This window comes from Neovison vison, chromosome 6, assembly GCF_020171115.1.
Source record: "Neovison vison isolate M4711 chromosome 6, ASM_NN_V1, whole genome shotgun sequence".
Lineage (NCBI taxonomy): Eukaryota > Metazoa > Chordata > Mammalia > Carnivora > Mustelidae > Neogale > Neogale vison.
Window position 1 is genome coordinate 12,144,550 of NC_058096.1, and position 14,929 is coordinate 12,159,478.

A 14,929-nucleotide genomic window follows, 5' to 3' on the forward strand; every position below is an offset into this window, starting at 1 on the left:
GAAAGGACTCAATCCATGGAGTCATGAGTTGGAACAGAGAAAGTACGGGGAATGCATATGTACCCCCAATAGGAAGTGACCAACTTTCCTCTCTTTGTTCTGCCGAGTCCTGTGGGCTGAGCTCACGATATCCCAGAGAGTTTGCTTAAAGGCAGGAAGGCGGCCTGTTCACCTCAAGATAAATTCGCAGTTGGATTTTCTGTTGGACCACGCTGAAATGCAATTAGGCTGTGAGCAGTCTTCAAGCAAAGATTGGGAACTTTTCGAAAAGGGGCTCCGCGAGAATAATCTGTTGTGCCCTTGATCCTAATTACATCTTAAAGCACCCACGTGAGTCCGTCACTAGGCTCGCTTTCTACGTGTGTTGATTTTCATTTCTCCAAGAGAATTAAGCTGCTGTTTGTATTTTCCACAATATTATAAGTAACTGAATAGTGATCAGTAAAATCAGGAGCAATGGCAGTTCCAAGAGTCAGAAGGCCAAGGTTTGAGGCCAGGCCCCGCCGGCTGAGGGTGGGCTGAAGAGACAAGTCCCTTCTCTGCACTGGGAGGTGGAAGGGGAGGGTGCTGCCCAGAGAAGGTGACGCCATCCTTACTGCCAGGTGTCAAACAAGTCCCATGGTCTGGAGCACAGACCCAGCCCCGGGGGGCCTGCACCTTCCGCCTGTTTTCCCACGGCCCCTCCCCGCTCTGGCTATTCTCCATTTCCAAACATGCCCTTCTGGCCCCCACCTCCTGGCCCAACACTGCTGCTCATCTCTGCTCCTCCCCACCTTGATTCACCTTTCAAAGTTCTGCTCCTTCTTTAAGGACCAGGCTGAGCACCTCTGGCATCTTCTCTTTGCTCCCAGCCCTCCTGCTGTGATCACTTACTGTCATTCTTACTCCCTGTCTTGAGAAGCCAGGACATCCGAAGCATAAAGGAAAGAGCCGGCTCTGTTCCTGGGTTCAGTGGAGGTGTGAGATACTGAAGCAAGAGGAAGAGGAGGGACGGAAGGTGGTGTAGTCATGGTGACCCTGCAGGGATGTCTGGGGCATGGGGACAGGGTTCAAAAGGCCTGGCCTGACTTTTCTCTGGACTGTTCCTAGGCGGTGCTGAGAGGTTGCTGGATGGGGGCAGGGGTGGCCACTCAGCTAGGTAAGCCCCATTCTTTCCAAGGGACAGAGGAAGGGGAATTGGTAGCAGCCATGATTCCCAAAGGAAGTGCTGGTGGCAGCAGCTGTCCCAGGATAAGTGGCCAGGGCAGGAGAGGTGGCCGGCGTGCCCGAGGCTGTGGCTCTGCAGTGGTGGGAGCTCACAAAGGTTGGGCTGGAGCTCCAGCTGTGGGCTTGTGCATCAAGGCACTGCACGGCAACAGAGGCTTCAGGCCTGGAGACCAGGGACATTGTAGGGTCATCTCCAGAAGGTGAGCGGGGGTGGGGTAGGTGGTCCCCGGATCCCACATGTCTGTGCTTGGGATTTTGATCTGATGACACCCGTGGTCAGCAAGGCTCAGGGAAACACATGTTCCATTCATTGCGGTGAGTTGGGCTCGTGTCTGTGTCTGAATGACCTACTAGCTCAGCATCGCCCAACAGAATGGTCCACAATGTCCAAGACAGTAGCCACAGGCCACGTGGCTCCTCAGCACTTGAGAATGTGACTGGTGTAACTGAAAAGCTGACTTTTATATTTCATCAACTGGTTCAAATTTAAACTTATGTAACGACATGTGGCCAGTGGCTCCATGCTGGACAGCATTGCCTTGGATGGTCTACACCTGCGATGCGGTTAGACACCAGTTCCTTTACTCCCCAGGGAGCAAGCACATACCACCGCCCCCTTCCCAGGAGGTGCCTGCCGATTTGAAATTCCTAAAAAGGATGTGGTGACCTCGGGTTATTAGCAGGCTTCCTGAATTCTCCCTTGTGTGGTTGATGTTATCATGGCTCTTTCTTGCCTTATTTCCAACTATAGACCAGTATGGCTTCCAGTCGGCAAGGCAGTTAGTTGGAATATTTATTTAGGATTTAATCTCCTGGGCTACCGTCCAGTCTTGGGATGGAGTTTGGCCAACTCTGCACTGGTGGTCAGGCTTACAATGGGCTTCTTAAAACCCAATGACCATAGTTCCGGGTTCATAACTACCCTGCCAGAACCAGGCATGGCCTTTTAAGTCCATGCGTGGAAGCCTTCACCGTGGGCTTAGGCAGAGAATCCAAGGAATCTCTGGCCTGGACACTTTCCTCCGAGTCCTGCAGATAGTTGTTCCTCCTCTAGAAATTCTTCTTGGTAGCAGGGTTGAAGGGGGTTGCCTGATCCTCTCCCTCAGCAGCTTGGTCTTACTTTGCCCTTGAATTCTCTCAGATCCCCTAAGTGCTAAGTGACACGGCCTTGGCTGGACTGGATGCTGCCACTCAGGAGGAAGAGTAATTAATGATAAAAACTTACCTTCACTGTTCTTCTTACTGGATGGGAAGCATGTGAAGCCCTCAACACCACTAGGAAGGAGGTGTTGTTATTATGGCCATTTTATGGATGAAGAAACTGAGGGACCCCGAGATCAAACTAGGACCAAATCAAAGTAGAAGCTGGGAGGCAAGAGGGCAGGAGGGGACCCCTGAATCTGGGACAGAGTCATGCCCACTATGGTTGGCCTCTGTGTTTCAGTGTCCAGGTGAGGGCAGGGAGTAGGGGGAAAGCTTCAGGGCAGCTGAGCTTTCCAGGAGGTCCCCAGTGGGCAGTGTGGGCAAGAGCACTCACTCCACTCCCCCACCCGCCAGGGAGGACTCAGCCTCAGGCTTTGGTTCCCCAGGTAACCTGGAGCCTAAGCTGGTCTCTGGGGCCCACACAGAAGGCCAGGGGCAGAGTGAGAGGGAGCTCCCGTGAGGGTCCCCTTCCAAGACTTACCAGATATGATGCTGGCTCTTTTCCTGGCAACACCTGATTGCGGGAAGGGTTCCTGATGACCCTTTGGGGCTGGTTCCTGCTGACACTGCTGGTGACGCTGTGCCCCTGGTGTGGGCGGACAGGAGCCCCACGTACCCCACGCACCCCTGGGCAGTGGGGTCAGTTTCCCGAGATGGAGATTCTTGCGTGAGTGATTTGTTAAAGGCGTGCTCTCAGGAGAAATTCTCGTAAGAAATCACTCCATCCAGAATGAATGTGTCTCCCCCACAACCATAAGTCATTTGCAGAAATCCTAACCCCCAGATATGGTGGAATTAGGAGGGGAGGCCTTTGGGTGGTGTTTAGGCCCCGAGGATAGAGCTCTCAAAAATGGGATTTGTGCCCTTATGAAAGGGGCTCCAGAGAGTTTCCCTGGACCTTCCCCTGTGTGAGAAGGTGCTGGCCCTGAGCCAGGAAGGGGGCCCCACCCGACCATGCTGGCTCCCAGAGCCTGGAGCTCCAGCCTCCAGTACTGTGAGAAAGAAATTAATGTTGTTTCTATGCTGCCCACCTCTGGCATTTTGTTATAGCAGCCTGAGTAGACTAAGACAAAAATGATGAGGGCCAGTTCTCTGCAGAAAAGGGCGACTGTGGGCTGCCTGGTGCAGGGGTCTGGGCAGGCACAGCGTTGTGCACTGCACATTTGTGGGCTCAGCTGTGGGACAGATTTTGGGGCTTCCCTGTGCTTGCTTGGGGCCAGGGTGTGTGCTGCTTCTCCCCAAAGTGGCCCCAAATGCTTGGCACCTACAACGTACCAGCGGTCCTGCTAACAAGCTCCCTGAATCCAGGAGGGCCGAATTTTCTAGCAGGCAGCTCATGTCTGGAGAGTCAGTGTTTGCAGCAAGTAACCGAGGTAGTGACATGGGCAAACCTCCCACAGAGGGCTGGCTTCTTGTCATGGGACTTCTGGGACCCCACAGCTTGGAAACAGAGGGATGTCTGTTGCCCAGAGATGCACAAAGCCGAAGAGGGGCAGCCGTGTGCGTCCCACACTCGCTGGGTGACTTCCAATCTGGAGCTTTCTCCACCACCATGCTTCATCAGCAACCCTTCATCCAAATCTGGTCTGGTCCTCTTCCTCCTGGGCTCAGTGCCCATCCAAACACTTTCTCAGCAGGATCCTTCAGGCTCTGTCCATGAGAAGAACATGGCATTCTTCTGTGAGGCTCAGAAAATTCAAATAAACAGCTCACCACATTTGCACAGGCCAAAGATTGGCCCTCGCCTCTGTGGGCCTGCCCTCCAATACCTCCTCAGGGGTCCTGGGAGGAGTGTGCACACGTGTGAGGACTGGGAGTTGGGGAAGACTCAGATAATGGAAAACCCACTGTGACATTCAACACAAGCTTTATGACTGAGGTCCACGTGGGCAAAACTCTTTCGCCAACTGCAAAGTGAAAACCATCAGTGGCCATCTCTCTACAGCCCCAAGAAGACCGTCATCAGAGGGACAGTGTTTACGTTCAGGGAGCCAGAGAAGATGGGCTGCTTGAAAGCTAGATCCAGAGACAATGGGGACAGGCTGCTCCAAGAGCTGGGACAATACCAAAGTGTTCCTTGCTGGGCTCAGCGAACTGAAAGGACAAGGGTTCTCTCTGATCAGAACAAAATTCTCGTGAAAAAGTTAGACAATGAGGCCGTGTGTTCATTTCATTCCCCGCCATGACCTAGAAGAGATTTCTCTCTAATGACAGATTTAAGACGTGTCACTGCCAGCCCTGTGGACCTCTCCCAGGACCCTATATTACAGAAGGCTCAGTTACCTGGCAATCCCAAGGAGTTTTAGCCTCTGCCCAAACCATCACAACCTGTACATAGATACCTCTCTTGACCAAAATCCCTAGTCTCCCACCTTCTTGGGGGTCAGTGTAAGGGAGGTTCTTTTTTTTTTTTTTTTTAAAGATTTTATTTATTTATTTATTTGTCAGAGATCACAAGTAGACAGAGAGGCAGGCAGAGAAAGAGATAAGAAAGCAGGCTTCTTGCTGAGCAGAGAGCCTGATGCCAGACTCTATCCCAGAACCCTGGAATCATGACCTGAGCCGAAGGCAGAGGCTTAACCCAATGAGCCACCCAGGCGCCCCAGGGAGGTTCATTTTGAAATTAGCAGAAGTAGAGGGTAAGAGAGGGGATGTCACTCTGACTCACCTCCCCCTCCCTTCCCTCTGTTGGGTGGAAACTATGGGATTTCTTGACAAGTCTGCGGTACTCAATTTGTGTGCAGACTCACTGCTGTTAAAATATGGCACCCGGGTGCCTCGGTGGGTTAAAGCCTCTGCCTTCAGCTCAGGTCATGATCTCAGGGTCCTGGGATCGAGCCCTGCATCGGACTCTCTGCTCGGTGGGCACCCTGCTCCCCCACCACCTCGCTTGCCTCTCTGCCTGCTTGTGATCTCTTTAAATAAAATAAAATACGGCACAGGGATGTTTATAGCCACATAGCCACGGCAGCCAAGAGTGGACACAACCCAGATGCATGAATGGACAGAACGCAGTCTCTTCATACAATGGAGTATTACTCCGCCATGAGAAGGCATGGAGTCCTGACAAACACTACAACATGCACAAATCTTGAAGACACGATGCTAAGTGAAAGAAGCCAGTCACTAAAGGCTACATAGTCTGTGATTCCATTTATATGAACTTTCCAGAATAAGTAAAGCCAGACAAAAGGCAGATTGGTATTTGCTGGGGGGGTCGTGGGCTGGAGGGAGGGAAGGATGAGGAGTGACACCTTAGGGTAGGGGCTTTTATTTTCAGGAGCTGAAACGGTTTGGAACTAGAATCTGTGGCTGCACAGCATGGTGAATATGCCATATGTCATTGGGCGGTACACTTTGAGATGGTTAGTTTTACTTTATGGGAATTTCAGCTCTGCTATATGCTTAATGTTTGTATTCTTCCAATCCCGTATGTCAAACCCTAATGCCTAATGGGATGGTGCTTAGAGGTGAGAAATAAGAGAAGGCAAAGAGTTTGTTCACAGCGGACATCTGAGATGGATATAACAACATCATTTTTATGCCCTGAGTCTGACTGGGACAAAGAAGAAAAAAATCTTATTCCACTCCACAGCTATAAGCCTCCTGTCCACCAGGGGGAGCTGTCCAAAGGACCCCCCCCCACCAGTCTTCCCATTAGGAATCGGTTTCCTTACCTTTTTTTTCTCTTCTCTCCTGATGTGGTTTGAAAGGAAAATAACTCCATTGGATCAAAGGATTTCTGGGTGATCTGGTTGATCACTTTTACCACTAGAAGCTCTGCAGCTTTAAATTCTAAATCAGGAGTTGGCATACTTTTTCTCTAAAGGGCAAGAGAGTATTTTAAACCTTGTGGACCATACATTATTTACAAAATCAGGCAAATGCCTGCTCCCCATTTTTGTGAGCCAAGAAAGGTTTTTATATTTTAAAGTGATGGATAAAAAACAAAGAATAATATGCGACACATGAAAATGAAATTCAAATTCAAAATTCCAGTGTCTATCAATAAAACTTTATTGAAACACAGCTCAGTTAGTTCATGATGGATTAGCTATGGATGGCGACCTGTGAGCTGCAGTGGCAGAGTCGAGCATTCATGGCATGAACCATGCCTAAAATATTATCTTGCCCCTAAAGAAAAACTTTGCTGACCCCTGTTCTAAACAAATAATGTGAGTGGTTAAAATCCACCACCAGACTCAGGCCTGCTGTTCTGTATGTCAGTCCACTTTTTTTTATGGGTGTAGGGGACCTCCTTTTTACTCATCTGTAAAATGGGGATGACAGTGCTATCTCATGAAGGTGTTGTGGGGATTAAATGACTTAATACAAGAAAAAGCAGCTAGAGCAGCCTGTGGCATTTTAAGTACTCAGTAGATGTGCTCTGTATGTTAATGTATAAAGATGAATGTAAATAAATACAGAAAACAGAGACTTCCCTCCTATTTTATTTTGAAATGTGCTGTAAACTGTTTGAAATGTCCCTTTAATGGCTTCTGGCTTCACCAGTATTGGATGACATGACAAATACTCCTTCATAGAAGGTACAAGTGAAACAGAACTGGAGGGGCATTTTGGATCCTTCCCTCTTCAGAAAGTGTGGTCACATGAAGACATGTCTCTTTCTCAGTAGAACTGGCCCATGTTTCTTGGGAGTGAAGTGTCCAAACCACTGTTCATCCATATTTCCTGGATGATTTGTTCCCTGCGCTCAATCCTTTCTGCCAGCTCTGCAGCCTCTATGGAACTGTAGACAGGATAAGAAGTCCTACAGAACCCAGACCGTTCTCCTGGAAAATCAGAGTCAGAGGAGTCCTCCTCCCCGTCCTCATCCTCGCTGTCTTCCTCAGCCTTGTCACTTTCTGGCACCAGATGCTCCCTCGCCAGCTGCAGCTCCCTGAAGTCCTTGGTGCAGGACACTTTGACGACCAAGGCGCACAACGTGAGTGCCAGACCAATGCAGATGCTGGACACGAACAGCAGCGCGGCTCTCTCTGGGTGGGCTGTGGGGGAAAGGACAAGTCAGGACCCAGGAAGAGCTGTCAGGCTTCACCAATCCAAAGTCCCACAGAAGCAGATGTCTGCCCTAACTGGCAGCTAATGCAGAATGCCAGTGCCAGACGGGATCTTGGAGACCATCCTCACCTACCTGATCCTGTGCTCTCCTTGGTTAAGGAAAAAAAAAAGTTTTTGAGCACATATAGTTGAGATAGGTATGCACATGAGAGGACACATAGCAGGGGGACTCAGAAGCTGGACCCCTGAGTGCAAACTCTGATCTGCTACTCATTAGCTGTGTGATTTTTGGAAAGTTACATAACCCCTCTGTGCTCCAGTTTCCCCACCTATAAAATGGGGCTGATAGCACCTTCCTGCTATACAGTTAATTCCAGTAACGCTCTTGTAACTTTCACTGACACATAATAAATGCTCAATAAAGCTGTTTACTATTGGGAGTAAATTATGAAAAATTAACATATATAAAAATATATATACACATACGAATGTAAGTACTAATAACAGTAGATGTTAACAAAACTTAATTTCTTTAGATTCAAAACTAAATATGAATAAAAGTTCTGGTACATTTTCCAATATCCAAATGATTGTAGGGTAATAATAATATAAATATAAACGATACTAATTTGTACAACATATTCTTGTCTAAATCTTTAATTGGTTTAATCCTTACATTAACCCTACGTAGAAAGGACTATCACTCTCCCCGTTTTTTAATTATGTACCATTGAGGGGTTAAGCATTCCCTCTTTGGGAAATAATAATCCAGCAAACTCCCTCAAAATATAAAACAGGAGCTGGCAGACTTTCTCTGGAAAGGACCAGGTACAGAGTACCTTAGGCTCTGTGGGCCGTACAGTGTGTGTGGCAACTATTCTACTCTGCCTTTTAGCACAAAAGCCTGCAAGAGTCTCTCCGCGGTGCCCTAAGGCCTTTAAGGTCCCCTGACCCTCAGATCTCTGGTCTAGAGCCAGCACAAGCTCCAGCTCCAGCTTACCGGGTCCAAATAAGACACCAAGAGGCCGGGGCCAGGGCTCCACCACCTGGGGCCCTGCTGCTGTTGGGTGAAAGCACAAAGGAGAGCGGACTCTGGTCTGACAGCACTTACAGATGCAATAATAACTTTCTGACAGAACCAAAGATTAGAGACCGTGGGAACACAGCAGAATCCACACCTATGTGACAAGGCGGTGCTGATATCCAGTCATGCTCCCTGACAGGGGATCATGTAACTCTGACTTTGGAACGTGTTAGTATCCTTCTATTTCCGTGTGGGTTCCTCTGGTCGCCTAGGATTCCTTTCGTAGAGAACAATGATGCCTCCGCATCTCAGGAGAAGCTCTGCTTCCTGACGTGTGACCCCAGCTACCCCAGTTACCCCAGACACCCTGTGCCCCAGACAGACCACAGCAAGCTCTTCCACAGGGCTGAAGACAGAAGTAGAGGCAAGCGATGTAAATATTAGGGCACCAAAGGCATGCCTGCCGGCAGATGTGGGACACACACAAGAAGATGTTGGTGAAACACTAGTTAGTTGAAGCAAGAGTCAGCTTCTGAGCAACATTGTCTAGATGAGGCTCCTTGGGCACAGTCTGCTGGGGCCCAATGGCTAAGCCAGCTAATAAACTGCTTTCTTAAAACCTCCAACACACACACACACACACACACACACACACACACACCCTTTCTGTTTCTCTAATTTCAGAATTTTTCTATGGGCTTCTTCAAACCCATGATCTAGATCCTAGAATGATCTAGAATGATCAAGGTCTACACAGTTAGGAGACGAGTAAAGCCCACGCATGCCTAAAACGATGTCCCAACTTCACTTTTGGGGAAGGGTTCATAGATTGGTTAAATGGCCAAAAAAGAAACCGTTCATCAGGGACCCCTGGACATTCTCGCGTCCATTCCGCCAATCCCTGTGTTCCAACATCCCAGGACAAGACCCTCGGTTTTGGTTTCCAGCTGACTTGTGCCCTGTGGGTATAGGACTGTGCCAATGTGTCAAAGCCACTTGCAGCTTGACCTGGGAGAATGTCCTTTTGGAGTCACCCAATCTACTGAGTATAGGGTGGAATTTTCTAGAAGCTGCCCACCCACTCGCAGCTCCAGCTGCTCCTACTGGTGACTTCTCCTTCAAACAGGTCTCCTCTCTGTGCCTTTTGGGGATGGATGTGCCTAAACAACACTCAACAAAACCAAATAAAGGCCACAACATCCTTACATTTCTTTAAAATGGAGGACCTAGAAATAACAAATATGAGGTGGTAATAAGGAGCCGGACAGCTTGTGACACCACATGAAGATTCATCATCTGCTCATTTGTCAGTTACTAACTGAGCGAGTGCCTTGCGCCAGCCTCTCCTGGGCCCTGGGGCATGACAACAAGAGAAAAAAAAACCTGCTCCTATGATGCTTAAGGTTCAGCAGAGAGACGGATGCTAATGAATAAATCTCTCGATTTCCGGGAGTAATGAGTGTACAAAATGGTAGACAAGGATGGAAGGGAGTAATTCAGATAACATCTATCCTTCAGCATTCTGAAGGGCATCCTTTCTGGGCAGAGAAACCAGAGCAGAGGTCTTGTATCTGTTGAATCTGATCATGACTCAGCTGATATCCATGCTGTGGCCTCAGGCAAATGGCTCAGTTCCTCTGATCCTTCGCTTCCTTGTGTGCAGGATGGGGGATCAGAGTCCTCTCGTTCAGGGTCTTTGCTATGGACTAAATTGTGTCCTCCCCACCCCAGACTCATGTGTTGGAGGCTTACCCCAAAATATGTGGTGATAGGACTTAGAAGGAAGTAATTAAGGTTGAATGAGGTCATTAAGGGTACGGCCCTAATCCAACAGGATCCATGTCTTTATAAGAAGGGATGCCAGAGAACATTCTCTTTTTCTCTCTCCCTCTTACTCTCCTTTCCTCCCTCCCCTCCTTCCTCCTTCTCTCTTCCTCTCTCTCTCCCTTCCTCCATCAATCTCTCTCTCGCTCTTTCTTTCTCCCTCTCATTTGAGAAGGCAGCTGTCTCCAAGCCAAGAAGTGAACTCTCACTAGAAACAGACACTGCTAGTACCTTGACCTTGGACTTCCAGCCTCCAGAACTGTGAGAAAATGAATTTCGGCTGTTGAAGCTACCAGATGCCAGCCTAGTGTCTTGTCATGATGGCTGGAGCTGACCAACCCAGTTGTCGAGAGGAAGTGATGAGGCCCATCATGGCCACGGACCAGCGAGCAAAGTCATCATTGCCTCCAGTTAATCATTATTTCCCTGAAGGATTTTCATGATGCCTTTCCTCCAGGGGGCTCTCCAGGGACTTTGAAAATATGGGGATATTTCTGACATTAAAAATGCTTGCATCTCTTAACTCTGACAACTGTGGCACAAGAGCTCTCGGGCCCCCACTGCTGGGGGACCAGGATATGCATGGGAGCTGGGCAGAGCCCTGTTAGAAAGAGCAGTGGGCTTGGGAGATGCAGAGCCTGGCAGAGAGAGAGAGCAGGTATGGGGGAACCAGAAGAACAGAACATTAACAATAGTTATGTTTAAGCTTTGAGACTATGGGCAAGTCCTATTTCTTGGTTCTTTCCTGTGTTTTCCACTTCAAGCACATTCTACTTCTATACGTAAGGGAGGGAAAGACCTCATACGTGTTATTAGGAAGAGCCAGACGTGGAAGTGGGAGGGTGGTTTGGAGACAGAAGATTCTTAGAGGAAACTAACAAGCACACAACAAACATTCAGGAGGACGATGGATGCAGGAAGACGATGGAACACGAGGGACCCATGCTGGATCCCAAGACTGTCCTCTGTATCTCCTGTGTTGGGTTGTTTCCTTCCAGCTTTATTTTCGTCTGAGGAAGGCTTACTTGAAAGAGCCCAGCCCCGGCAGGCCTTGAAGAGTAATGCCGTAATGCCGTATATTAATCCGAATTTTACCAAAGGCCTCAGAGGTCTGGGGCTTCCTGAACAGTCAGGGGGCACCGCTGATACTTGCAGAGTCTATATTTTAAAATACGGTCAACATAAGGTGAGCAGACGGGGGTGATGAGAGACGACAGGCACCATCCCCTCCCTGATGAGAGTTTCTGCTCTGCCAGGTAGGGAGGGCTGAGTCCCACTGATCCTCGAGGGGAAGATTATCAGGGAGAATTTGGCAACTGTGAGAGGTAACACGGGGTGACTCAGGAAGGGACTCTGCCTTCACAGGGCTTGACCTGTTTTCTTTACTAGGTGATCCTTTAACTCCATTTTTTTCCAGCCAGGAGTGGGATTCACGAATCCTCTGCCCTTCCCAGATTTTAAAGCTGGGGAATGCGCATTCCTCGGGTTCCTGCTTTTCAAAAACGGTAAATGCTCATGGAGCCCAACTCCTGAACAGTGTGACTTTATCTGTTCACCTCCTCCCCACATGGTCCTCTTGTGGGTAGCCTGGATGGCCCTGCACCTGAGGCCAAGCCTCTGTGTATCCAAATCATAGCAAGACTGCAGGTGCTGAGCCAAACTTAAAGTCATTTTTCTTCAGCTAAGTGTTGTAATTAAACGTTGCATCTGTTAGTGAGACTTCCGTAAAGCCGTTAGCATTCCAGGAAGCTTCGATTCATTGACCTACCTCTAATGTAAGCAAATGCTGCCAGAGAGTTGCTAACAATAATGCCGTCTTTCCTCAGAACCCCCGGTTTGCTTGGGTCAAAGTTTATACCTGTTTCATAAAAAATTCAAAACCGATTAATCATAGCTGTTCACAGTATGCCTTCTGCTCCCAACCCAGGACTGCTATAATAAATAAAAAGTCATAGAAATCAAATAAGTGGGCCTCTGACTGAATTATAGAAGACCAAGCCAGGAGGATCATTTACTAAATAGTCTGAAAATATTAAGTGATAAGAGGGATTTAGAAATTCTAAAATGTGCTGGTTCAAACTTCAAGAGCCACTCATCCACTCCAGTCCAGAAGGGAACAATGGATTTTCCCATTCGTCAGGCCTCTGGGAGGCTTAATAATGGCTTATCTAATCACAGAGCTGCTGTCTGCACTGTTGACCATAGATAAGAAGGGAGGGAGGTTATGGAGGGAGATTGTGTGGGGCTACTTTTTTGGAAATGTCAGCAAAATGCAGGGCAGGTCTGGTTTCAGATGCCTGGTTACATTGTTGTGATGGAGCTTAGGGAGCTCGTGATATGCAGTCTTAGAGCTTTGGGGACCCTACGGGATGTCAGACAGCTCGGAGGAAGGGTGGCACAGAGCTCTCGGGTCTCCACTGCTGGGGGACCAGGATACAATGAGGTCCGGGGGAGCCCTGTTAGAAAGAGCAGTGGTGTTGGGAGATGCAGAGCCTGGCAGAGAGAGAGAGCAGGTATGGGGGAACTAGAAGAACAGAACATTAACAATACTTAGGTTTAAGCTTTGAGTCTAGGGGCAAGTTCTTTTTCTTGCTACTTTCCTGTTTCCCACGTCAGGCATACTTTACCTTTATACTTAGAAGCAAAAGACCTCACAAATGTAATAAAAGTAATGCAAAACAAACTTTGAACACACAAAGTATAATATCTTAGATGTACTACAGAAACTTTGCAGTTTCCATCAGAAGCCCCAAGAATCTGATTCCATTTTATACTTGATAAGAAAACGAAAGTGTTCATCCCCCTCCTGCTCAGAACAGCCCAGTGAAAACCCAAGGGCAGAGGGGGCATGTGTTGGAAACCCTCAGGTCCAGCTTGGTTCCTGGTTCGGGTCATCTTTCCAACAAGCTGATCATAGAATCCAGGAACCCCAAATTTGTTTCTGAGCCGATCTCTTTTTTTCAAGTGATATTTCACTTGCGAAATCAGAGGGGAATGGAAGGAAGATTTATTCCACTTATAATTTGTAAAACAAAACAAGATATTGGCCACCATTTGCAATCCACTGCAACAACGTTGCCATGGTCAGAGCTGGGAACTCCAGCTCACCTCCTGACATACCCTTTCATTCCAACCAGTGTGCAACCGACTATGGTCACATGGGGCTGTTTACCTTTACTTAAAGAGAAATGCTGGTAGTAAGCCATAAAAATTACCATGTTCACCATCTTTCTGCTTCAAAGAAGGTTTTACGTTAGCGACGGCTGGATCAATCGCTGAGAGTATGTTCTTGGGAACTAAAAACCAGAAAATAAATATTTTAAAAACTTTGTACACTTAATATAATTTTTAACTGCCATGTGGATAAGTTACCAAAAAAAATCCATTTTCAAATCAATATATAAATTACTCACTCTACTTGTCAGAGACACTCACACACCTATACCAATGGTACCAATGTGACCATCAAATGTCCCAGAAAGGTAAATTTTGGAGGAGAAGTAAACGAGCTATGGTGTATATACCCAACAGAATAGTTAGCCATAACAAAAACCAAAGTCCTAACATCTGCTACAACCTGGGTGGGCCTCAAAAACCTGATGACCAGCATAAAGGAGCCAGACACAAAAGCCGACACATGGTATGATCCCATTAATAGGAAATACCCAGAACAGGTGAATGCACAGAGACAGAAGCTAAGTTCTATTACCTTACCTTACCAAGGATCAGGGGTGGAGATGGGGACTGACTGCAAACGGGTGTCAGGGAACTTTGGGGATCACGGACGTGTTTTAAAATTGGAGCACGGTGATTGTCGTACGGCTAGCTCTGTAAATTTACTAGAACTCCTTGAATCGTTTTTGTTTAACATGGGTGAATCTTAGGGGCGCCTGGGTGGCTCAGATGGTTAAGCATCTGCCTTCGGCTCAGGTCTTGATCCCAGTCCTGGGATCAAGTCCCATGTCGGGCTCCCTGCGGAGTGGGAAGCCTGATATTTAAAAAAAAAAGGGGGGGGTGATTCTTAGAGCATGGAAATCACAGCTCAATAACACTGATAATTTTGGGGACACCTGGATGGCACAGTTGGTGGAGTCCTGACTCTTGGTATGGGCTCAGGTTATGATCTCAGGGTCACGAGATCGAGCCCCCATCGGGGTCGGAGCTTGGGATTCATTCCCCCTCTGGTCTTCCCCCCTCACTCATGATCTCTTTCACTCTCTCTCTAAAAAAATAAAAAATAAAAAACAACAACACTGTAACTCTGAACGTGAACTTCCCTTCCATGTAGTGAAACAGAATGTCTGTAATTGACTCAGAATCCACCACAGACCTCTTTCCCTGATTCCAACTCTGCTTTTCACCCACCGCTCTGAGTCCTTGCCTCCTTAATGAGCCTGAAGGGAATTCTAAGACTGCACGCAAGAACAAAAGAATGCTGCTCGAAGTATTTTAAGGAAAGTAGGAACACGAGAGGAGAGCAGTATAACAGAAGGTGGTCAGAGATTCTGCAGAACTGACCCTCAGAATAAACCATCCCATCTCAAGGCGCCCCAGGGAGAGCGGACAGGATAGTAGCACGCAGAGGGCCAAGCAAGAATTCCGAAGGCCAAGGGCGCCGCAGCCGGCCAGGAGAAGGGAGAGGAAACCAAATAT

The 14,929-nt window shown here is 48.0% G+C and overlaps 1 protein-coding gene across 2 annotated transcripts in view; it reads right to left on the reverse strand.

Annotated features, from left to right (window-relative positions):
• Positions 1 to 6,844: 6,844 nt before the first annotated feature.
• The window catches only part of EVA1C (eva-1 homolog C), a 69,156-nt gene continuing 61,071 nt past the window's right edge, over positions 6,845 to 14,929 (reverse strand). For both annotated transcript variants that reach the window (XM_044251022.1, XM_044251023.1), the window contains 3 exons: positions 13,492 to 13,572; positions 12,045 to 12,134; positions 6,845 to 7,415 (listed from right to left, as the gene is read on the reverse strand). In XM_044251022.1, coding sequence (XP_044106957.1) covers positions 7,039 to 7,415; positions 12,045 to 12,134; positions 13,492 to 13,572 — 548 coding nt within the window. In that variant the 3' untranslated portion in view covers positions 6,845 to 7,038. The remainder of the gene's footprint in view (positions 7,416 to 12,044; positions 12,135 to 13,491; positions 13,573 to 14,929) is intronic.